Source organism: Mastomys coucha, unplaced genomic scaffold (genome assembly GCF_008632895.1).
Source record: "Mastomys coucha isolate ucsf_1 unplaced genomic scaffold, UCSF_Mcou_1 pScaffold11, whole genome shotgun sequence".
NCBI lineage: Eukaryota > Metazoa > Chordata > Mammalia > Rodentia > Muridae > Mastomys > Mastomys coucha.
The window spans coordinates 15,524,866-15,548,115 of record NW_022196893.1 but is presented as its reverse complement, the minus strand read 5'-3'; the positions used below and the strand labels follow the sequence as shown (position 1 = coordinate 15,548,115).

At 55.3% G+C, this 23,250-nt stretch overlaps 1 protein-coding gene across 9 annotated transcripts in view; it reads right to left on the bottom strand.

Moving 5' to 3' along the window:
• Positions 1-1,459: 1,459 nt before the first annotated feature.
• Prr5 (proline rich 5) overlaps positions 1,460-23,250 on the bottom strand; it is a 38,908-nt gene continuing 17,117 nt past the window's right edge. For 3 of the 9 annotated variants that reach the window (XM_031351488.1, XM_031351526.1, XM_031351520.1), the window contains exons 2-9: positions 21,991-22,110; positions 15,283-15,363; positions 12,101-12,149; positions 11,796-11,853; positions 6,210-6,301; positions 5,666-5,806; positions 3,538-3,673; positions 1,460-2,374 (exon numbers count right to left, since the gene is read on the bottom strand). In XM_031351488.1, the coding sequence (XP_031207348.1) occupies positions 1,905-2,374; positions 3,538-3,673; positions 5,666-5,806; positions 6,210-6,301; positions 11,796-11,853; positions 12,101-12,149; positions 15,283-15,363; positions 21,991-22,100 (1,137 nt within the window). In that variant the 5' untranslated portion in view covers positions 22,101-22,110 and the 3' untranslated portion in view covers positions 1,460-1,904. Of the gene's footprint in view, positions 2,375-3,537; positions 3,674-5,665; positions 5,807-6,209; positions 6,302-11,795; positions 11,854-12,100; positions 12,150-15,282; positions 15,364-21,990; positions 22,307-22,649; positions 22,755-23,194; positions 23,214-23,250 lie in introns of those variants that run through there. The other 6 variants (XM_031351498.1, XM_031351539.1, XM_031351531.1 and 3 more) reach the window with 5 other exon arrangements.

The window sequence follows — 23,250 nt, the reverse complement described above, 5'->3', positions numbered from 1 at the left end:
GACGGCGGGGGCCGGGGCCACCTTCTTCCCCTTCGCCTTCTTTCCTTTGGGCATCTTGCTCGGCTGGTCAGAAGACCCACTTTTAATCTGGATCTTTTAAGGTGGGAAGACCCACCTTTAACCTGGGCCACACCTTCTGGTAGCAGTCTATACATGGGACATGGACGAAGGAAGCTTGCTCTCTTTGCCTGCTTGCCTTCACTCTCACTGGCACGTCCATTCCTTCTTTGACATTAAAGCCTACTTCATAAATATATTCTACCAATTCTGTCCCTCTGGCGTTTCTCAACCTGTGGAGTATGACTCCTTTGGAGGCTGAGTCACACGGGTCACATACCAGATATCCTACATGTCAGATATTTCCATTATGATTCATAACGGTAGCAAAATTATAATTATGTACCGAGATAGTTTTATGATTGGGGGTCGCCACATCAGGAGGGACTGTATTAAAAGGGTCACAGCATTAGGAAGGCTGAGAACCGCCACTCCAGGGGACCCTAGCACACCCGGTTAACACTGCTCACTGTGCTTACAGTAGAACCGCTCACACGGCGGCACCCTCTACCCATAATCCCACTTCCACTTCTCCGAGGGGTTCCGGGCTAGAGAGGGTTAAGGATGACTTCGATGGTGTTGAGGAAGGCAGGGCGGCAGCGCTGAGCCAGGCCTACTTGGCTTCCCTGAGAGCCTGTGGTGATGCTGCTAGCTTCTATCAAGGAATTCGAGCATTTCCCACCTGATACCCTGTGTGTCTTGAGCCTGGGGTGGCTCTTGCTCCCCCAGGTCCCTGGGAGGCACTTTCCCAAAGCTTTGTGTGCTACCCAGGTTTATGTCAGCTTGACACAGGCTAGAGTCATCTGAGATGCTTCATACACTAGGGCTGCAGGCAAGTCTGTAGGGCATGTTCTTAAGTAGTGTTTGATGAGTAAGGGCCAAGCTCATTGTGGGTGGGGTCACCCCTGGGCTGGTAGTCCTGGGTTTTATAGAATACAGGCTGGAGCCAGGCAGTGGTGGCGCACACCTTGAATCCCAGCACTTGGGAGGCAGAGGCAGGCGGATTTCTGAGTTCAAGGCCAGCCTGGTCTACAGAATGAGTCCTGACCACCCTCGAGACTCTGGGAAATGGGAAAGCTGGGCTGCCCTGCCCACCTAGTCAGAGGCTTCAGCGACCCTCAGCAAACAAAGGCAAGGTCAGTAGGTTTTGAGATCCCTTTCCCTCCCTGGCTGCATCGGGTCAATGCCAATGTCTAGAGCTAGGACCCGGGACCCACAGTAGGGTTTGTCTTAGACTAAGCATCATCCATTAAGGTCTCAGGCCTTGCTTCTGTGCTTCTCATCAAGATGACATAGCAACAACACTGGACTTGAGAACAAGCGGCCTTGGCCCCAGCCTGGGGATGTGCCCGACAGAAGGGAGAGATCAGGGTCCCAGAAGGACACCAAGGGGCAGACAGGAGCCTGGAGCTGTAACTTTATTTCATGCCTTCCTGTTTTGTGGCCACCCAGGGCAGAGAGAGGCAGGCAGGCAGGCAGGTCTGGCTGTGGCTTGTGTCCCGTCACTATGGAGGCCAGGCTGGGCTGGCATAGGCAGAGCCCACTGGTTTCACATTTTCCTGGGTAAGTGTGGGCAACAAGGGTGGGGCAGGCAGGAGGGCACATGATGACCCCATCCTCCAGGTGGTTGAGTTTGTATCTGGGTGGTACCAACTGGGTGTCCCAATCAGTCCAGGGGTGAGCAAGGAGGGGTTGGGTGGGTTTTCCAACAGACTGGGAATATAAAGTGACTTGAGGCAGTGACAGGGGGCTGGCAAGGTTAGGAAAGAGTAACAAGTCTCTCACGCACACATACACAGACACACAAACACACAGGGTCAGTAAAAACATGAACTAACCTCAGGCCATCACACAACCCTAGGCCGGCTGCCTGCTGCCTCAAAGTCAGACACACTGGAGCGACTACCCCGCCCAAAGTCAATGAAAATCCCTTCCGAGTCGGAGTCCACGGACTCTAGGATCTGGTCCACAAGGGTCTCAGGGCTGGAGGCGGGTGGGGAGTCATGGCCTGGGCCCTGTTCGGGGGAATGGGCGGGGGGGTAGAGTCTGCTGGAGCAAAGCCCTGAGTGGGGTGTTGGAGAAGACCTGAAGGTCCCCGAAGGGCCCTGGCCAGGCGCGTCCACGAAGCCCTGGGGCTCCGGACAAGACGTCATCTCGGAGACTGAGTGTCTGCGGATGCTTGTGCCGCCGGCTGCCGTGCCTTCTGATTCATGCTCGGCCACAGGATTGAGCAGCGGGGTATTGTAGCTTTTGGAGCGCACCACTGGGTTCTTGGCTAAGATATCCCCAGAGCGAGAGCGGCGTAGAAACCGTTTCTCTGCAAGAACAGACACAGTCACACACTAGAATGGTGGCTGCTGGCCCACATCCTCTGAGCATCTAATCCACAAAAGGGCCACCCTTTTGTAAAAGGCTCACCAGTAAAAGGCTCAGTGGCCGCTAGTTCTAGACCAGTCTGGCCTGCCAGCTAAGGAGGGGTACAAGCCTCTTGCCTTAGCTGGAAAATTTTAACATTTCCAGCCTTGGCCTGAACAGGCAGTGGGACCTCAGCTGCCCAGGTTCAAATCTGTAAGCTGTTAGTGACCTCTGAATGACCCCCTGTCAGTCATGGATCATGTCTTATTTCCCTCACTCGGGGAAGCCTGTGGAGGAGCTGCAGGATGAGGCGAGGCAGTGCGGTATACAGGCCTCGCTGGCAGTGTAGAGAGTGAGGACAGAGCCAAATTCCATCGGCTAAGTAGAAGAAAGGCTTCTATGCAGGACCCTGCAATGCCTAATAGTGTCCATGGGGTGGCACTCCTGAGTACCACAAGCTCTGTCAGAGAACCTTTCTGGATCAGGAGGGGTTTCCTTTTCGGTTGCCAGGTACCTGCTGTCTACAGCCAAACAGGTCCCGGGAGGTGCGAAGTTCCCCAGTTCTAACGTGTTTGAGCTGGAAGACACCCAGTACTAGGGCTTTGAACTCTAGGTAGCAGCCCAGATAATGAGGAGCCTTCCACATGACCCTATCTGGCCTCTTCCTATGATCCAGGCTGCATCCGCTTCTGCAGCCCGGTGATCACCATGGCAGCTCACTGACCCATCTTTTCTGCTAGACCAAGGCTATGAAGGAAGGCTGGGCTTGGTCTCTGGACTGGTACACAGCAAATGCCCAAGTGATATTGTTGAATGAACAGGGAGGACATGGCAGGCTTCTGAGAGACCCAGCAGGCCTCTTTAGGGCCTACTTTCTCTCTATCCGTCCCTGAGCCAGCACAGGGGCTGGTAGAGGCTCTCTGCTTGGCAGGTGTCTGTGGAGAGCCATTACTGTTCTGGGGGTTGCCCAATACCCTCCAATACCCCCTCTATCCCGGGGATCCAGGTCTAGCAAGGCTAGACAGATGCATGGAACAGATATTCTGTGTGACTCTATTTGGTCCCCTATGGGATCTGGGTTTTGCCAACACTGTCACCCCAGCCCAGGCCCCAAGCAGTACCTACCGAGGATACAAGAATGGGTACAGGGCCCTTCATTGGAGTAGAGGCCATAGGTGCCAAGGTACGGTGACACCACCTTCTGGATCAATGTCTCCAGGCGCAGGTAGTCTTCGGTCACACCCCTGGACTCGTGTACTCCCTGCAAGGGAATGGGGGTCACACATCCTGGTCCAGCAGAAGCTTATCTCTACCCGACTTTCTCCAGGTAGAGTTCCAGGCAGGAGGCTGGGCACCCTGATAGCCACACGAGGCGATTTACACTAGTCACTGAGCCCTGGTGTGCTGGGGGCCTTGGCCGTCCTCTGAGAGACAGTTGGTACTACCCAGGAAAGGCTGCTAGCTAGGTTAGCTGCCTTCAATGTGAAATCCTCCTGCCTCTGCCTCTTGAGAGCTGGGATTGCAGGTGTGTGCCACCACACCCTGCCCATTCCACTTCTGTAAATTTATGAAGTCACCTCCCCCGCCCATGGTACAAGGGAGAAACAAGACTGGGTCATCCATATTAACTCACATGTGGCCATTAAGTGTGACCAGAACTCCACCATTTGGACCCCCAGCAGAAGCTGTGATCCCAGGAGTGAGTCGGGGCACACAGTAGATCCTTTTCTGTTTTGTTTTGTTTTGTTTTTTGAGACAGGGTTTCTCTGGGTAGCTCTGGCTGTCCTGGAACTCACTCTGTAGACCAGGCTGGCCTCGAACTCAGAAATCCACCTGCCTCTGCCTCCCAAGTGCTGGGATTAAAGGTGTGTGCCACCACAGCCCGGCTTTTTGTATGTGAGTACACAGTAGCTGTTAGCTGTACTGATGGTTGTGAGTCATCATATGGTTGGTGGGAATTTGAATTCAGGACCTCTGCTTGCTCAGGTTATTATATGTAAGTACACTGTAGCTGGCTTCAAACTCCTCAGAACAGAGCTTCAGATTTCATTACAGATGGTTGTGAGCCACCATGTGGTTGCTGAGATTTGAACTCAGGACCTTCGGAAGAGCAGTCAGTGCTCTTACCTGTTGAGCCATCTCTCCAGCCCTACAGTAGATCCTTAATACACACTGACTAGCAGCTGTGATCTCAAAGCAACTCAATACATAAAATGGCAGGGGCTGGATTCACCTGGGGACCAAGAGGTCAGGAGACATGCTCGTAGAGGGCTTGGAGCAAACCCACTCAGCCTGGGGAGAGGTGGCAGGAGGGACAACGGAGGAGGCCATGCTGGAACTCTCGAAGCATAGAAGAAGTGGCAGGAGGCACACTAGCCAGCAGGGGGCAGCACTGCTCTGGCCTTGATCACCTCCTCCAACAGAATCCCAGGGCCTAGCACCACAGAGACCGACCAGGCTCTCCAGAGAGTTCTCCCAATTCCCTTCACACTCACCCTGCCAGATGGGATGCAGTCTATGGAAATCCCACTCACAGGCTTGTACTTGGCTTCATTCCAAGGTGACATAAGCCTCTGACCCAGGGCAGCCCCTAGACCCTGTATCCCCTATACTGCAGCCCATTCCTTGCTATGAATCCTTTACCATTCCCTTCAGGCCCACAAACCCTAAAAGGACTTCCAAAAGGACGGGGGAGGGGGGACTCATGACAACATGGCTTTTGATGCTTATGAGAGTCCTAGTGAGACCACAATCCCTCCAACAGTCAAATGTCTCCCTGTCAGTCAGATGGGACAGTTGATGGTACCTCTGAAGTTCTGCAGGATTGTAGGTTGTGAAAACTCTGTACAGTGGGCTGGCACAATAAGGGATGTGTCAGATGTAGGGCACATGGGCTTGCTGGTGGCCCAACCCTCTTCAGTCCTGGGGCAAGTCCCTTTAATCCAGCCATACTAGCTGGCCACTGTCCCTTCTCCAGAGCTAACCTTGTTGATGAGGCCCATGTGTACCAAGTGCCTGGAACAGGTGTGTGTGTGTGTGTGTGTGTGTGTGTGCACGCTTGAGTGTTCACCCATGTGCAGGGGTGGGGGTGGGGATGGGTGTGTGGGGGCCCAGCCCTGGTAACTGATCAAGCATACAGAAGCCAGTTGCTGCAATGAATAAGTAATCGTGGTCTGGTTTGCATTCCAGCCCTAAAGCCTCACTTGCCCGCTCCCTGCCCAGTCGGCCCTCGGTCCCCAAAACCTCGTCCCACCTGCAGTACCAGCAGCATCTGTGCGATGGCAGGGGGAACACGTGCGTGGGAGCGGGCCAGTGCGTCCTCCAGCTTCACGCTGAGGGTGATGGTGTTCCGGAAATGCAGCAGGGCAAGCTGGCGCACCGACGGCTCCTTGCCCTGTGGACCCAGGAAGAGACAAGCTGGCCACGCTGCTCTCACACAGTTTTCTCTCTCTACCACAGGTCAAAGGTGGAAGGTGGGAAAGGGCCCAGTGATATCCACCCTTCCCCCATTCTCTCTCCCTGCCCTAAAGATACAGGATTCGCTGTAGCCTCTTCTGGCAGGGCTTTCCCTACCACACAGAGCAGATCTCTGCCAGTAGGCTTCCATCCCCAGGCCTTCCAGGCCCTGAGGAGTCACACACCTGCTAGGCTCAGCTGGTCTGTGAGGGACAGCCTGGGTTAGTACAGAAGGGGTCGTCAGGGCTGGAGTCCTCCTTTCTAGAGCCATCCTGTGTCCCCATGGGGTATCCTGGACAACTGGGACGCCCCTTACCCCCATCCCCCCAGCCGGAACACACCTGCACAGGGTAGAAGATTGCCTGCAGGGTCGGCAGCACATCACTGAAGAAGAAATCCCAGGTCTCCGCCAGTGAGTCCAGCAGCTTCTGTCCTGTGGGCCCAAGGAGTCATTACGGCATGTCCTGAGCACAGTAGCAGGCCCACCCACTCAGGACAAGGGCCCCACCCACCCCGCATAGCTCTGTGAGGAGAAGTGCTCTGTCACGGAGCCCGCTCTTCACCTGTGAAGGGGGAGCATGATAAGGCCTACAATCTAGAGCAGATGGGACATAAGCCATGAAGGTGCTCAGCCCACGTGACTGTTGGCAGCTGGTTCCTGTCCTGCCTTGGGCATCCCCGTGCAGGAGCTGCCTCAGAGCCTTCATCTGGGGACAGTCAAGCCCCCAGTGGCTCCAGACACCTACATTTATTTATTTATTTATTTATTTATTTATTCATTTATTATAAGTACACTGTAGCTGTCTTCAGACACCCCAGAAGACGGCATCAGATCTCATTATAGATGGTTGTGAGCCACCATGAGGTTGCTGGGATTTGAACTCAGGACCTCTGGAAGAGCAGTCAGCGCTCTTAACTGCTGATTGAGCCATCTCTCCAGCCCGACACCTACTATTATACAGCAGGACATAGAATAGCCTTGGGAAAGACAGTGGGTAAAGGGTGGCCTCTGGGGTTAGTGACCTCTGGCTCACTCTTTTGAGGGCCCAAACCACAACATCTCACCCTGCTTGGTGGGGATGGGACAGAGGACTGGCAGGGAGAACTTCCTGGAGGAGTTGTCTGATGTCTGACAACTTTTCAGACAGATACATATTGGGCATGTGACAGCCACCCCTACCCTACCCCGGCCATGAGAAAGAAGCAGCTGTGTGGCAAACTGGAAGCTGGATAAGATACAGGAACTTGGCTGGCCTCAGGCTGGGTGGCACCACCTGACAAGTGGGTAGCTGTTGGGGACTGGGGCAGGTATGTGCCTACCTGCCCCAAGATGACTCTGTGGCTTACAGACTCAGGAACTTGTCACCAGAGTAGATAGCTGAGACAAATGGCCACTGGGTCTCAGGGTGAACAGGCCTAGCCATGTATCCCATAGGACTCTGGTGCCATGTGGGTCTGAGCAGGGAGGGAAGGGTCCTTGACTGTTGGCCAGCCTGCCTCCCTGTCTCCCGATTTCTATGGTAACAAGGAAGCCTGTGCAAGCCTTAGCCAGCTTTCCAGTACTTGTAGAACTTTCCATCATGGGAAGCCCTAGGTCCGTGTAGAGAGGATGTGAGGAACAGAGAGCTGGCCCCGGGAGCAGGCTGGCCTCTGTGTGTGGCCGCCCAGGGCTGTCTGCTGGCAGACAGCTCTAACATTCCCGGGTGGCCCACACCTGGTTCCAGGGGCAAGGAGACTGCAGGAATGCCCGGGGCAGGCGGATGCTCATAGCCCCTCAGAGCCCTGCCTGAACACAAAGTCCCTTCAGTTCCTGCCATCATACAGGAAGAAAGGCTGTTCAGTCCTGGCTGGCTGTGGGGTGGCCCTGGGTGCCGGCCAGGGCTGTGTGCCACCAACTGAAGGTCGTCCTCTAGCCCACAGGGCGGACACACCACAGAAAAGCAGATGTTGTAAGACACAGAATCCAGGCCCCGGCTGGAGCTGTGTGCTGTCAGAGACCCGGAAGGAGAGCCTGGGCCCTGGCTGGGTTCTTGCCTGGGACTGTGCACTGGGCTGTGTGCCGGGGAGTGGGGTCAGTGGAGGCTACTGCCAGACACACAGACAAGGGCTGAAGCCTTCATCTGTGGCTATAGTGGAGCCCCCAAAAGTTCCTCCAGCCAGACCTAGTGGCACCCTCTGTGTAAGGGACAGGATAAGTCCCCAGGGCTTGATGACAAGGTACCCTGTGTTTGCTGCCGGTATGACGCAGCCAGTGAACGTGTGTACCATGACTGGGCCCCGGCTAGAGGTAGAGCAGAAAGCTTTGGTGAAGAGCCAGGCTGAGGCTCCGTGACGGCTTACACTGGGATGTCAGTCTCTCTTTTATTCAACCTCCCGGGATGCTAAGAACCCACAGGGGAGCCAGGTGGGTATAGCTCCTGTCCACAGGCACCTGGGAAGGCTCCAGGGATGGAGACCATCACAGAGAAATGACGAAGGTTGTCTAGCAGGGGGCTAAACCACCTACAAAGGCAGGCAGGCAGGGACGGAAGAGTGTTGGGGGAGGAGGTACACATACACGTCAGCCACGCTGAGTTTGGCTCGTGGGTGAGAAAATGCAGAGAGCAGGCTCAGCAGTGGGAGCAGACCCCTGTGGCCTCCTGGGTGACCTTGTGTGAGGTACCAAGCTGTTCTCCTGACTCCCGCGCTAGCTGCCTCCTGACTCCAGGAATCTCTTGGTTTGGGAAATAATGGCAGAGGTCTCACTGGAGGCTTGGCTTGGCCTCTCGAGGCCACCATTTGACTCCATGTGTCTGTCGGCCCCCTCCCCAGGCAGCTATGGGCCGAGGGTACAGCCAGCTTCTGGGATTCAAGGGGGCGGATTTTATGAGATGGTAGGGGGATGAGATGGCCGACCCACAGGGCAGCCGTAAGTGGATGGATGGGAAGGACAAGCTCCTGGGCAGATCACTCTTGGAGGCCATATAGAGGGACAGCTATGGCCACCCTCCCCTCCCCAGAGTGTCCCTTCACCTGACATTGGTCACACTAGCCTGTCAACATGTGGTTATGTCTCAGGCCCTGCAGGGTAGAGCCTGTATCTTTTCTATCTCCAGGTTCCCAGAGACTCCCGGGGGGCGGGGGGAGGGGTTCGTGGACTTAGTTTGTTCTTTGCTCTTGTGGTAAGAAATGGGCCCTGAGGGTAGGGAGGGAGGCTGCAGTATGTGATACTGTGTCTTCATGTGTGCCTGGACCTTGCCTCTTTCCCGGGGCCTAGAGGTCGGACATTAGAAGTCAGGGCATCCTTTCCCCTTTCCCTGGGAGGCCCTGCCTCCCAGGTCATGAGGTTCCACAGGCCTCACAAAGCAGCCCTTCTCCCAGGATGAGGCTCCCCTGGTCTGTGTTAGTGGGAGGCCCCTCAGGGAATGTGCTGAGTCAGGCGGGTCAGGAGGGTGTGGGAGGCCTCTTCCCCCAGGTGCCAAACATTCACAGTGCCATCCAGGGGTCTGGCTACTCTGGCACCCCCTGGACCTTGGCTGCCTGGGCCTCCTGCCTACACCCACTGTTCTCAGGGTGTTCTCATTCCTGTCTGGGCCTGCCTCATGTAGGAAGATGATGGGGAACTGGGACTGGGGAGGGGGTTCCCTTGGAGTGAGGCAGGACTCCAGGCCTCAGCTTCTCTCTCTCTGAAGTGGGCTGACAGCCATTTGCCCAGGGCCCAGCACTTGGAGACCTGGAGTAGTGAGGGACTTGAGAGGGTTCCGGAAGCCAGTCACCTGCTCTGCACTTGGGTGGGGGCGCAGTATGTATCCAGCGTGGCCTAAGCAGGGCTGAGCATGTGCCTCCTCCCCAGGGCTGCTAGATTACCCACCTGGGCAGCAGAAGCAAACCAACCTAGTGGAGAACAACCTGGGGCCTGGCCCATGGGAGGCGCCCAGCAAATGTTCATAAAGCCCATAGCCAGTGTGAAGCCTGAACACATAGTAGGTGCTTGTGGAATACTCAGCCTGAGCCAGCACAGGGCCTCGTATGCAGAGGGTAGTGCATGTAAAACGCTTGTATATTGAAGCTAGTACAGGACCTGGTGCACAGTAGGTGTTCATCAAATGCTTATGGGATCCAGAGTTAGCACAGGGCCTGATACACATGCTCACACGGCCTGGCATACAGTAGAAATTTGCAAAGTCCTCTAGACACTAGCCTTGCTATAGTGCCAAGCCCCTCCTGGGACCTCAAGACTATCAGACATAGGGGCCTGAAGTGCCGGAGCCAGGAAGTCAGAGCTCTCTGCCCTATGATGAGGGCTGAGCCAGGCAGAGAGGCTTCTTGGAACTGTGGGGCCTGAGAAAGAACTAGGGATGCCCTGGCATCACAGCAAGGCTCAAATCTCCCTGTAGTGTGGCTGTGGACTAACTGCCCCACTATTTCTGCTGTCCCTATGTAGGGACAATGACCTTTTGCCCTAAGCTAGTTCTCTGGTCTTTGGATATTCAGACTCAAGTTGGTATCTCTCAGGCAATGGAATGGGGTTCCTGTTATGCCCTATAACCTGATGTTCCCTATATCCAGCCTTGATATAAAGCAGCCCCTAAAACAGCTCACGTGTTGATGGCTTTGTCCATAGCAGTGGTGCTGTAGACTTGACTGGCTCAAGAGGATGTAGGCTGCATCACTGGACAGACCCACCGGCCAGCTCAGAGCTGAATGTGCCTTGGGAGGTGAGGCTAGGTGGAAGACAGTGGGCTGTGGTGTGATGGTTAATATTGACGGTTGGTCTGACGGGATTTAGAATCACCTCCTCTGGGGGTGGAAGTTTCTAGACTGGATTAACTGAGGAGAGAGGACTTGCCCTGGATCCCAGATGCTGGGGCCCTGGGCTGAGTGTAAGGAGGTGAGCCGAGAGCAGCACTCATCTCTCTGCTTTCTGGCTATGGGTGCGATGTGACCTGTCTCCTCAAGTTTCTGTTGCCACGCTATCCCCACCATGATGGATTGCAACTGTAAGCAGAACATGCCCTTCCTTAAGCTGCTTTTGCCATGGCAACAAGACACACAACTAACTAATGCACAGAGGTACGCTCTGCCTCTGGTCTCTTCCTGTCTGCTTCCTGACCACAGAGGCTGTTCCTGGTGAACAGCTTTGCTAACCCACATCTCTCTGACATGACTTTGGCTTCAAGCCAGATGCAACATGACGAGGTCAAGTGCCCAGGGACCTCTGACACTTGTGAACCGAAATAAACGTCTTCCCTTCCCAACAGTTAGCTTTGGCAGCTTAACAAAACCTACAACCACACAGCAAGAGCTCAGTCGGGGATTATCTAGATCAGGCTGGGCTTATGGGCATGTCTACTGGACACTGCCTTGGTTGTTAATTGATATAGGTAGACCTAGTCCACTGTGGGAAGCACCAATTCCTAGGCAGGGGCCCAAAAACTATAGAAGAGAGAGCTGAGCAGAGCAGAAAGCAGCATGCACGGGTCCATCTCTGATCTTGACTGTGATTGTACAAATTCCCACCTTGACATCTCTGGGATCAGGTCTGTGCCCTGGAACTGTGAGCACAAGAAACCCTCTCTCCCCTAAGATGCTTCGTGCATGGTGCTTTATCACACCAACAGAAATGAAACTGAGACACCCCCTAAAGTGCCAGCTTTGTCCCAGTGATTGAAAGCTGAGGGCACAGTCCCTGCGAGCAGTGAGATGAAGCAGGCTACCTCTCCCTGGATTGCGCAGCCCTTCTGGGCTCCCAAGGGGGACAGACTCTCTCCAAGGTCTCCTCCCAGTTCAGACCTCAGTCCCCTGCCCAATGCTGTTTCCCTCCTTTCCAGCCATCTTAACCAGAGAGCCACCGCTCCTTCCCAGCATCTGCCGTGCCACTGTCCCAGAATAGCAACCACACCATGTCACAACCAGGCCGGCGACACTCAGCTCCAAGACAGACTCACCCTCATAGAAGCGTATCTTGTCACGAAGGATCACCATGCCCTTTGTGAGCAGCTGGTTCTGAAAGCCAACAGAGGTGCCGTCACTGACCTGTAGCTATTTGAGGATGGGCTGGCTTACAGGAACCCCCCAGGAGCTCACCAACAAGCAGCCAAGACATGAGACCCACCCTGCTAGCAAACAGTCAAAACCCCATCCACCTTGAGAGGCCAGCCTTGAGCCTGCCTGGGCTGTCACAGGTCATAGAACCATAGAGACCTCCTTTCAGAGTCAGAGCAAGCCATGCTCTGTGGCAAGGCCCACGCACCTGCAGGTACTCAGTGAAGAAGGACCCCAGCTCCGTCTTCAGCAGCTGCCTGTGGGGGAGGGCAGATGAGAACCAGTTAAGGTCATGCGGTACTAGTAAGGGCTAGAAACATCCAGGGTATCCAGGGACCAACCTGCTCAGCACAGCAGCACACGTGGCCCGAGAGAATATTTTCCCTCTATGACCCAGAGCGGCTGCCACACTAGGGGTCTCCCTATGCGTCTCACAGAAGAGAAGTCTGAGGGTCCCAACGGGACCAATACATCTTCTCTTCCTCAAGCAGACACCCACAGGCCCGCAACACTGGGCTCCATCCATCATCTGCCTGTCCGAATCCCACAGCCGGCTGGGACTCCCTTCCCTAAGTGGCTTTTTCTTCCCTTTATCATGAGCACCAACTTGAGACTTCATAGAGCCAGTGATAGGCACTGACTGCAGCTCCCTTATATTGTGGAGGCAGGAGCAGCTCACGGAGGTCAGCAACCGGCCCCACGCCACACAACCTGTGCCAGATTAACCTGGGAATCTCTACTTCGTGAACAGTGCTGCCTGCCTCTAGTGGAGTCATTTCCCACCCTGATCCCATCCTGAAGAAGTACAGCTACTGTGAGGGTTTGGATGAGAATGTCCTCCATGGGCTCAGATACTTGAACACCAAGTCCCCCAGATGGTGGCGCTGTTTGGGGGAGGGGGTGGGACCTCTTGGATACGGACCCTTGACAGAAGAAGTCACTGGGGGCAGGCCCCACTTCCTGTTAACTCCCTGTTTAATGCTTGGGTTTGAAGATGAACTCTCGGCTTCCTGTCCCTGCCCCCATGCCTGCCCCTTTCAGCCATGCCCAACCCTTGCTGCCATATTTCTTGCCCCCCACCCCACCCACCCCCGCCATGATGGAGCCTTATCCTTGTGAAGTTCAAGTCAAGCTCTTCCTCCTGCTAGTTGCTTTAGTCATGGTGTTTAATCTTAGCACCGGAAACTACTAATACAGCCAATGACATCCGCATAGTCTTCTTGTTCTGAGACAAACCGGGCAGAGGTCTTACATTGTCTGGCTGCTAGCTCCACTTGGGAGATGTAATTAGTCCTGAATCACAGGTGGTCCTCACCCTTCATGGTTCCGATACATACACATATGAGTTCCTCAGGTTTAATAACACCATTCCCAACAGCATGGTCCTAGTTCAGTTCCCACACAGTGAGTGTCTATAACATAAGCTCCTCCTTCATCCTTATCCGTGGTTGAGTTTGGCATTTCCTTCAAAGTTACTGTGGGATTGGTCTTGGCCATCTGTCCTTCCTTCAGTTCAGACACAACCCGGCACGTGGACTCCGCCATCTCTGTGTCTCCCAGGAACACCCCCACCCCCCGCCCGGGGCCACCTCGGACACACTCAGAACAAACTCAGTCTCCTGTCAGTCACACTGACACAAAGTGCTGACTCAGGCAGTTTACTGACTCTTATTCGGACCATGAAAGACAATGTCTGAGTGAGAAGCTAGTCTCGCAGGCCACACTGCAGAGCCTTTCCTGTGAGGCTTTGTTCATCCACTCACGTTAGACAGGGTCTTGCTCTACAGCCCAGGCTGCCCTCTCAACTCACAATCAGACATGTTAGGATGGCCTTAAACTCAACATATAGCTGAGGATGACCTTGAACTCCTGGTCTTCCTGCCTCTACCTTCCCAGTGCTGGGATTATAGGAATGAACCACTGATGTAGCATCAAGCTTGAAACTCAGGTTTCACACGCAGTCAGCAAACACTCTAATGACTGAGCCACATTTCCAGCCCTAGACCTAGTTAATTTAATGTGGCCATGCATGGAGGAGAACTACAGTGGGAAGGGACAGTTCTGAATGGCCATGGACCCTGGAGATGGGACCCGGGTTCTAGCTCAGCCACCACACCACTCAACTGGCAGCCAGTGACCATCTATAAAATACAGACTAAAGACATGGTCCCAAGGGCTGTGGTGCATGGAAGGTTTAAAGGCACAGCAAACACTTGGCGCACGCTGGAGCACTGGAGCAGGCTTCCTTGGCATCTTGTTTTGCCCTGGTGAAAAAGTCCAAAGATCATCGTATGTCCCTGAAGTCAGCATCTCCCATCACCCTGCTTCCTAGTCAGCTGGACACAGGGTGGCTTCTCTAAACCTTGCCCCCCCAATCCATCCTACTGAGCTGGGTAGCCCCTAAGGCCTACAGGCCTCTCAGAGAGGAGGTGCCAGTTAGAACTAGAAGGGCGGGGGTTGGGGGCAGTGCTGGGCTCCACCTACTCTGTGGATTTAAAGACGGCGGTGCCCTCTGCACCAGCAGATTCTTTTTCCTCTGTGTGATGCTGGGGTCAGAACCTGGGCCTCCCTTGCACAGGCCAGGCCAGGTTGGAGCTCTTTGCTAGCCGACCCCAGACTGGCCAGCAGATTATTTTACATTGGTTATAAAATGGGTTCCCTAAGCTCACAGACGCACAGTGGGGAACTATCAGCAGCGACAGGGACTTGTCGGGGGCACCTCGCTCCATACTGTTCCTAGTGCCCTTTTGTACCCTCGGCCTCAGTTTACCCACATAAGGGCCCTTTCAGGTGGGTATGGGGTGGCTGACCCCTGTCCTATTATCCCTTAGACCTTGCTTTCACCAGCAAGCGGAAGATTCACTGCTGACCTCTGCAGATATACCTTGGATCTAGAGACAGGGTGCTCTGGGTCAGGGCTGGGGGTTAATAGCACAGACTGGAAATGCCCTATTGTGTCAGCTGTGTGACCCTGGGGGAGGTAGCTCGACCACTCGGAATTCCATTCTCTTCTACTATACATGCTGACGGCAGACCCTCTCAAAGCCACGGTGGCCTGGTCTGCAGCAGTAGTCTGAGAGGGCTCCTCTGCCCTCAGCTGCTTCCCAACCTGGATCCCGGCTAGTCAAAGGAAATGAGGGGTGTTCGTGGCTGGACTGTTTCCGGAATGACAGTGGGTCATTAAGCAGGTGGGCCCTTCCTCTTTGACAGAATAAATATCCTCTGTAGTGCACGGGGTGGCGGGGAATGTGGACATTATCTCAAGCCACTGTCCAGGTTCCACCCTGCTGACCCTAGAAGGGCGGCCCCAGGAGGGTGGGGTGTGGGCCCTCCCTCCTCCATTCCCAGCGGCACAGACAGGTTTCCCAGACAGGCCTGGCTTACACTCACCGGACACCCTCGTTGAGGATGAAGAGCTCCTGGTCCGGCAGTCCCTTGCGCTGAAAGACAGCGATCACGCCGTTATGGATACTGTGGGCAGAAAGGAGAGTGGTCACCCAGAGGCACTGGGCCTCATGCTTCCCTCCAGGCCTGCCTCCTCCCACCTATCCAGTCCCATCCAGTTCCTCTCAGCCCCTTCTAAAATCCTGGGCGTGCCCACACCCTGCGACAACTCCAGGTCTGGACTCCTGACACTCTGGCTCGCCGGAACCTGCCAGGCATCCTGCAGGTCCTGCAGTCCAACCTGGGCAGAACTTCCCTCCCTCCCTGCATGTTCTTAATCCTCCGGGCTGGGCCAGATACTAAAGGCCTTCTGCATCTCTCCTCTCTTTCCTTCCCTTGTGTCCAGGTCCTGACTTTGCCTCCACTCCCCAGTGCTTCCAGTCCCATGGTGAAGCCCCTCCATGAGCCACTGGGGTCCCAGCCCCCACAGCCTCTTCTCTGGGGCAGAGGAACGTTAACGGCGAGGGTGACCCTGGGCAGGCTCTGCTGATTAAAACTCTCTGAAGCAGGAAGCTGCAAACACTTTTCTCTAAAGGGCCAGAGGGTCAGCTGTTAAAGGTCCGAGGGCTACGCGGCCTCCTGCGGCTACTCGCGGCTAACTGCTTCAATGCCGTGAAGTTAGAAATGTGGGACTGTATACCAATAAAACTTTATTATTCATATATCAAGTGACGGATTGGGTTTGGCCCAAGGGAACTGCATGGAGTTCAAGCCCCGCGGGATCTACAGAGAGCCCCTGACCTGAGCCCCACAGCATTCAACCCTCCTTGTGTTTATCCAGGCACTCGGGGGAAGCTGCTGCGGCCAGCCCCAGGACATTTGAACGTGCCTTTCGTCAGCATGGCTATCTCCCGCTCCTCTACTATCTACTCAGTCCCTTCTTCCAGGTCACAACTCCCCTCCGCCCATACAGCCTACATCAACTCAGAACATGCTTAGTCACTGTGACCCCTGCACTAAGCATTCTCCACTGCTAGGTAAAACCTGGCTGTCCTGGTGACGACCAGACCGCTGTTTGTCCTTCCCTTGAGACCTGAGAACTCTCCTACCTACCCTCTTCTGGGGAGGCCTCACCACAGAAACAGACTGGGAGCATGGGGTGATAAGCACGCCCTGGGGGGCCCAGGACTCCATCAGGGCAGACAGTGGAGGTCTAGAATGGCCAAAGTAGGAGCAGCCCCAGTTTTCAAGGTTCAGTTTGTCCTCCCTCTTCCATTAGATCCGCTCGAGAGACACCTTGACCCGACCTCCCTGGCTCCCTGGGCCCTGGAACCCCTCCTACCCAAGGCTGGGCTCCTCCGGTTGTCAATGGTGTGAATCACGTTGGCTCTAAAGGTGGCTACTTAACTCCTCCCCTCTCCTGCATTACCCTAGACCGCTATGGCCAAGCCAACAGCCCCAAGCCTCCTGCCCCCACACCCCCATAGCCAGCTGACCATCTCCTAGGCTAGTCCAGGTTGAGGCCCCTCCCACCCACCCCTTGAGCCCTGCACTGACTCCAGCCTGATGGACAGCCTGAGGGGCGGGCCTGGGTTTATGTCTTGCTCTAGCTTCCAGGCCTTGGTGTTCTCTTGGGCTGAATGAACACAGTGCCTGCCTCCTAGGGACATTTCAGGGATGGATACTCTGGAACACTGGGCCACACCCAACCCGTGGACCACTCATGTGGTCCACTCAAGTGTTTTAAATGCCAACATATGGTAGGGACAGTCAGACCTCAATTATAGAAGAAGACACTAAGGCTTAGAGAGGCCAAGGGACACATCTACTCAGCAGGACCAGAATTGAAATGAGGCACTGGCTTACGGTCCCCTCATCCCATCCTTGGGGATAGACCCTGTTCCTTTTGATTCTTCCTTGCTCTGTGAGGCTCTGTGGGCTTTCTGAAGTAAACAAGAACAACAACAAAAGACAAAAAAACAAGGGCTGGAGAGATGGGTCAGTGGTTAAGAGCACTGGTTGCTCTTCCTCTTCCAGAGGTCCTGAGTTCAATTCCCAGCAACCACATGGTGGCTCACAACTATCTGTAATGGGATCTGATACCCTCTTCTGGTGTGTCTGAAGACCGCTACAGTGTACTCATATAAATAAAATAAATCTTTAAAACAAACCAAAACAATAAAAACAACCTCAAACAAACAAATGACCCCCCCCAACACAAAAAAAAACATGAAAACCTGTCAGCTACTTGGAGAGAGGGAGGAGAGGACCAGAGGACCCCATGTTATCTTGTCATCCTGAAACACAGAAGTGAAACCCTGCCTTCCTCAGCCACAGCCTCCCGGCCAGTGTGACAAGCCCAGTCAGGACATCTGCAGATGGTCCCCAGGAAACCACAGGAAGTAGAGGGACTTCCGGGTGAGGCCAGGGGAGGGCATCCTCAGGTGTAAAGCCCCACCCCTCTCTGGCCTCTAGCATCTACAGAAAACAAGGCTCTCTGTGCAGGCAGGCCAGGTCCTGGCCCTGGAGCACGCATGACCTCATTGGGTGGGCACAGGGAGAAGCAGGAGCCAGGCCCTACAGCAGCTCTGCCTGAGACAGATTGCCACCAGAGGAAGGACTGCCTAGTCCTGAGAGGAAGGGCAGGTCTCTGAAGACCAGTCTTGGTTCCACGGAGGCTGAACAATTTCACCAAGTCTGAGATTCCTGGAGGGAGGGGTGGGGACACCATCTTTCCCAGATTCCAGGCCTGCTCTCACCTGAGGACACGGAGATAGCTGGGAATAGGGGGTACCTGGGAGCTACAATGACAGGAGGCCACGCCTGCACTAAGGACAAAGGTTGGGACTTAGTCCTTGAGACTAAGTAGGGAAGAAGAGGGGCCCGGGTTAATATCTCACAACTGCTAAAATCACTTGGTCTAACAGAAGGCAAACCTGTTCTGACATCTCTCACTCAGCCACACTGGGATAGCATAGTGTCACGCTGCTGTCTCTTAGGGTGGCTCTGGGCGCTGAGTTCTAGCTTGTGTGGTTTCCAGAAGCTCCTGAGTCCCTCGGCTCCAGGTCCTTCCTTGTCTTTAAGGACAGCAAGACAGGACGCTCGATAGGTGTCAGCTCCTTCTCTGACCTGTCCCACCCTTCACAGGTTCTGTGACCATACAAAGCCACCTAGACAGGCCGGGCCATCACCTCAGCTCAGCAACTGTAATAAATCTGCAACGTCTTCTAGACACATGAAAGCCTGCATCCACAGGCTGAGAACTAGGGCAGGGACACTTTGGGGTTAGGGGGGGTCACTGTTCCGATAACCCCAAAGAGCTGAATGCACACAGCGCTCACTTCCTGGGGGCCTTTCAGGGATGGGCACTCAGGACATGTGGGCTACACCCAACCCATGGACCACCCACTCTCTGTGGGTGTTATAAACACCAACATGTGGTGGGGACCCCAATTATAGAAGAAAACACTAAAGCTTAGAAGGTCAAGGGTCACATCTTTTATTCAGCAGGACCAGAATTGAAATGAGGCACTGGCCTACAGTCCTCCTGTCCCCACCCTTCAGGATACACAAGTTAGACCCTACCCCTTTTGATTCTCCCTAGCTCTGTGGGCTTTTCAAAGTCCAAACAAACAACCAACCAAAACCAAACCAAGCCAAAAAACAAAACAAAACAAACAAACAAAAAACCTGTCAGCTACTTGGAGAGAGGGAGGATGGAGGGGCCCAATCTCAGGCTGGGCGCTAAGGCAGAGTACAAAGGCAAGGTGCAGGAGGGCCAGGAACCTGAGGATTCTAGCCTGGAGGCTTTGGCTCAGGCCTGGGTGGGATTTAGTGCATAGGCGATCCCTGCCTCTCTCTGAACCCCAATTTTCTCATGAATATAATACATGTGCCCAAGGTTCCCACCTTAGGTCCCCAAGGGCCCTGCCGCTCCTTGCTCCCACTTGAGTTGGACCACCAGCCCTGGAAATACAGTTCTAATCACCAGTGCTTGCTTGCTTCTCTGTGCCCCAGATGGGACAGGAACTCAGAGGCATCCCTGGACACGGGGCTCCCTGGAAGGCCTGGTTCAGATTCCAGACACTGCTGTCAGGGGACATCCTGGTCACCTCTTTCCTCTCGTGTCCTCATTCTCTTTATGAACATGGATAAAGATAGCCCATCGGGAGGAGGAGGAGGGCAGGGGCGCACACCTTGCTTTGCAGGGGTCCTGTACTATCCCTTGCTCCTGCCTGCCCAGGGCCTCCTCCTGCTGGGGGACAGACTAGGCACTGGCTAAGTGAAGGCTCTGAAGGCTACGATTTCCCCATGAGTTCCCCTAGCACCTTAGGTCTATTGTGGATATTGGCTAGCTTCTGGGAGTTTTTCTGGAGCTTCTAGGGGTGAGAAGCTAGGGGACAGAGGGCATCTAAGCCAGGTGGGGAGGCCTGTTAGGCCCTTGAGCTCTGGGAAAGCAGCAGCAGGTGCTCCTGACTCCACGTGGTTGTAGGAGCAGCACCATGTCCCTTTCAGAGACCTTCCGGTGTTCCCGCACACCTAGCAGGCACGGAGGGCAGAGGCAGGCCAAGTGGCCAGCAGTCCTGGGTTCCCCGTTCTACTTCCTCCAAGTGCTAAAGCCGCCAGCAATTAGCCCCTGCGCCCACCATAGCCCCTCGTTTACTTTCCGACTTGGTCTAGGGTCTCTGGCTCTGAGCAGGCTGTTTGCTCCTAAACTAAGACCTCGGCCTGGCCGAACCAACATGGAGAGGATGAATGAATGAATGAATGAATGAATGAATGAATGAGTGAGTGTGTGGACTATCTCAGGACATAGCAATAGCAGTGCACAGAATTTGAGGGTTGTACCCACACTGCAGTGAGTTGGACAGTCCCTCGTGTAGAGCTAAAGCTTTCATTCTGACTGGGAAATAAGGCTCTTTAGCGCTGCAATGGTCTTGAGATGAAGAATGAGGACCACAGTTTGGAGGGCTAGCCAGAACACAGGCAGCTGACCCAGCTGTCCTGACCCTGCTCAGGATTCACATCCTGGAGCCCATGCAGGCACTGGAGAGGGAGCAGAAAGAGGCAGGCGCTATGGGGCTGGGAGGGGACTCTGGGCCACCATCTCTAGTCCCTTCACTTATCTGTGCCTGTACGATGGAGGTTATCGGGACTCGAGCCATGCAATGCAGTACCGTATGGGTCCTGGCTGCTGTGGGTGACCCTAGATCTCTCAGCTGGGATGGGGGCATAGAACCTCCCTTGTTGGCTAGGATGGTGAAGACCCTGAACTGACTGGCCCGGGACTGGATCATAGAATACAGCCACAGCCTGCTTCCCCAGGCAGGAGGAGTCTCTGACTCAACAGCTGGAAGAGGAAGGGCAGTTCAAGGAGGAGCTGACATCAAGCCTCTTTAGTTTGATTGGGCACCAAAGGAAAACCTGTAGAGAACTTGGATAATCTCTCCTTGCAAGCCTGAGCCCCACACCTCCCCCCCAGAGGAGGTGAAAGAGTCCCCACAAAATTGCTTCTAGTAACTTCCTAGACACTACTCCTGTAGGTGGGTGTTCTCTGAATGTGCCTCGACTTGAGTTCTGAGTTACAGGGTACCTACTGTGTGCCAGAAATCATGCTCACAGCCTATTTACACATCTTCACGTTTAATCCAACAACAGTCACTCACCCATATTATTGATAAAGAAACTGAGGACAAGAGATGGAAAAGCAAACTGCTTAGGGCCACATAGCAGAGAAGTGGAGTTGAAATCTGAGCCAAAAGTCAGCATGGCTCTTCTAAACCCTGGCCAGAGACAAGGAAGGGGACGAAGGCAGCCGGTGAGCAGTTCTGGGGCAAAAGGAATCTTCCTTCCCTCACAATTCTGCTCCCAGCCCAATGAAGAGACCTGTGCAGGCCCAGGAGAGAGGGAAACTGAGGCAGGTAGTCGCAGCTCTCAAGCAAGCTGCAGTTTAGTGGAGGGTGGAAGTCAGGGTCCCAGCTGGCAGCCCCGGGTGCCCCCCACCCCCGCCCGCTGCTCTGGGACTAGATGAACAGAAGACGTGTGTCCAAGTGACAGCCGTGTCCCTAGTGGCAGACCACAGAGGGTGAAGAACCTGGCAGGATCTCACTGCCAGGTGGAGGGGTGGAGTGGAGAGCCAGCATCCACGGACCTCCCTCAACAGCCGGCCTCACACTCCCTCGATCTGTATTTTACTCGGGCTGGAAATACTTTTTTTCTTTTTTTCCTGAAGGGCCACAAGGAGACCCACCGGGGAACTCGGCTAAAAGAACTATCTGTGACTCTGGTTGAGCGCACAGCTGGGGGAGGGGCTTCCCACGCCCGGCTGGTCCTGGATGGGCCTCCGGAAGGGTCCGGTAAGGAATGTCTGGCAGCTGGCGCACCCCCGCGGACAGCTGGGAGGCCCCGGGTCCAACTCGGGGAAAGCCACCGCCCACCCCGCGCCGAGAGCCCGACACGCATACAGGAAGTGCAGCGGCGCCCCGCCAGGGGCTCCCGAGGTTCAAGCGCGCCCCCTGCAAAGTGGGGGCTCAGAGGCCTCCAGCTCTCGGCCGCCCACCCACTCACCCAACCCCCGGGGAGCGATCGTGGGCTCGAGCCGCCGACACGTTGCACTCACTTCCCTCCCCGCGCGCGGCCCGGCAGCGGGGCGAGCTGCGCGCAAAGTGGCGCGGTGCGGTCTCCGGCCACGCCGCTCCGGGCTGCGCGCCTTACCTGTTCCAGGTGGCGTTGGCGCAGGCCCGGCGCTGCTGCGTGCCCCGCTCGTCCGTACCCGCCGCGCCCGGCTCCCTCTTGCCCAGGTCACTGAGGCTGGGCGAACTCATGAACTTCAACCTGCGGAGAGTCCTCATGCTCACCCCGGCCCACGCGCGCCCCGCGTCCCCTACGACGATAGTCGGCTGCTAGCAGCAAGCCTGGCGACCCCGTGGGGTCCCGCCCCGGCCCTGCGCCCCCGCCCGGGGCAGCACGCCCAGCGCCGGGCCGGGTGAACCATTGCTCGCGGCGGCGCAGCGTGGAGCGCTCGGAGCGCAAAAACAGGCCGGGGGCGGGGCTTCCAGTCTGGGCGGGGTCGGGTGGGCGTGGCCTCTCGCTAGGAGGGCGGGGCCGGCGTCTTGGAGCCTTTGGCGGCCAAAGGGCCAGCTCAAGGGTTTTGCTCTCAGCCACCTCCCTTCTTCCCTTCGGAAGCCACCACACAGGAGCCACAGGACAGTTCAACCCCAACTGCTCACCCGGCACCCAACACTGTGGATACACACACACACACCATGCACAGGGACTCATAGGCTCCCATTAATGTCTCCTGAATTCGCTCCCTCTCCAGTCACCCATCCCAGGAGAAAAGGCTATGCCCACAGAGATCCATCCAGACAGACCCCTTCACGTGGACACAGGCTCCTCCCACTGCGGATCAAAGCTTTCAGCCGGGTGCCTCAGCCATCAGCCCCACTCCACCTGAGTCTAGCATGAACCAGGCCGTCCTAGAACCTTTTCTGGGGGCTGGGGGGCAGGGACTAGGGTCCTCTCAGGCAGCATGATTGACTGGCCAGAGGGGTTGTTGCACCGAGAGTTGAAGAAATGGAGGGCAGTGACACCCCCTGAATTTTAGGTCCCCTTGTATGGCAGAAGCCAGAGTGTCTCCTCAATCCTTGTGATTTAAGCACAAGGCAAAATGACCGATCCTAGGACAGGGCAACCCTGGAGCATTGAGACAAATATGAATTCTACCTGTTGGGAATGTTGTGGGGCACCCAGGGGAAAAGAATCTCTCCAGGGTTCTGCCACCAGAACTTAGCAAGCTGGACCAAGGCTCATGAACACACAGCGCCCCAGCCCCTGACACACAGCCTCCTTCCAGCAAGATCTGGGAGTCCCACTCGTTTTGCCTGCCACTTCCAAGCACAAGTCCCAGGTGACTTACAGGAGAGTAGAGTCATGGTTCATCTCCAACCATCGGCATTTCCTAAGCATCCACTG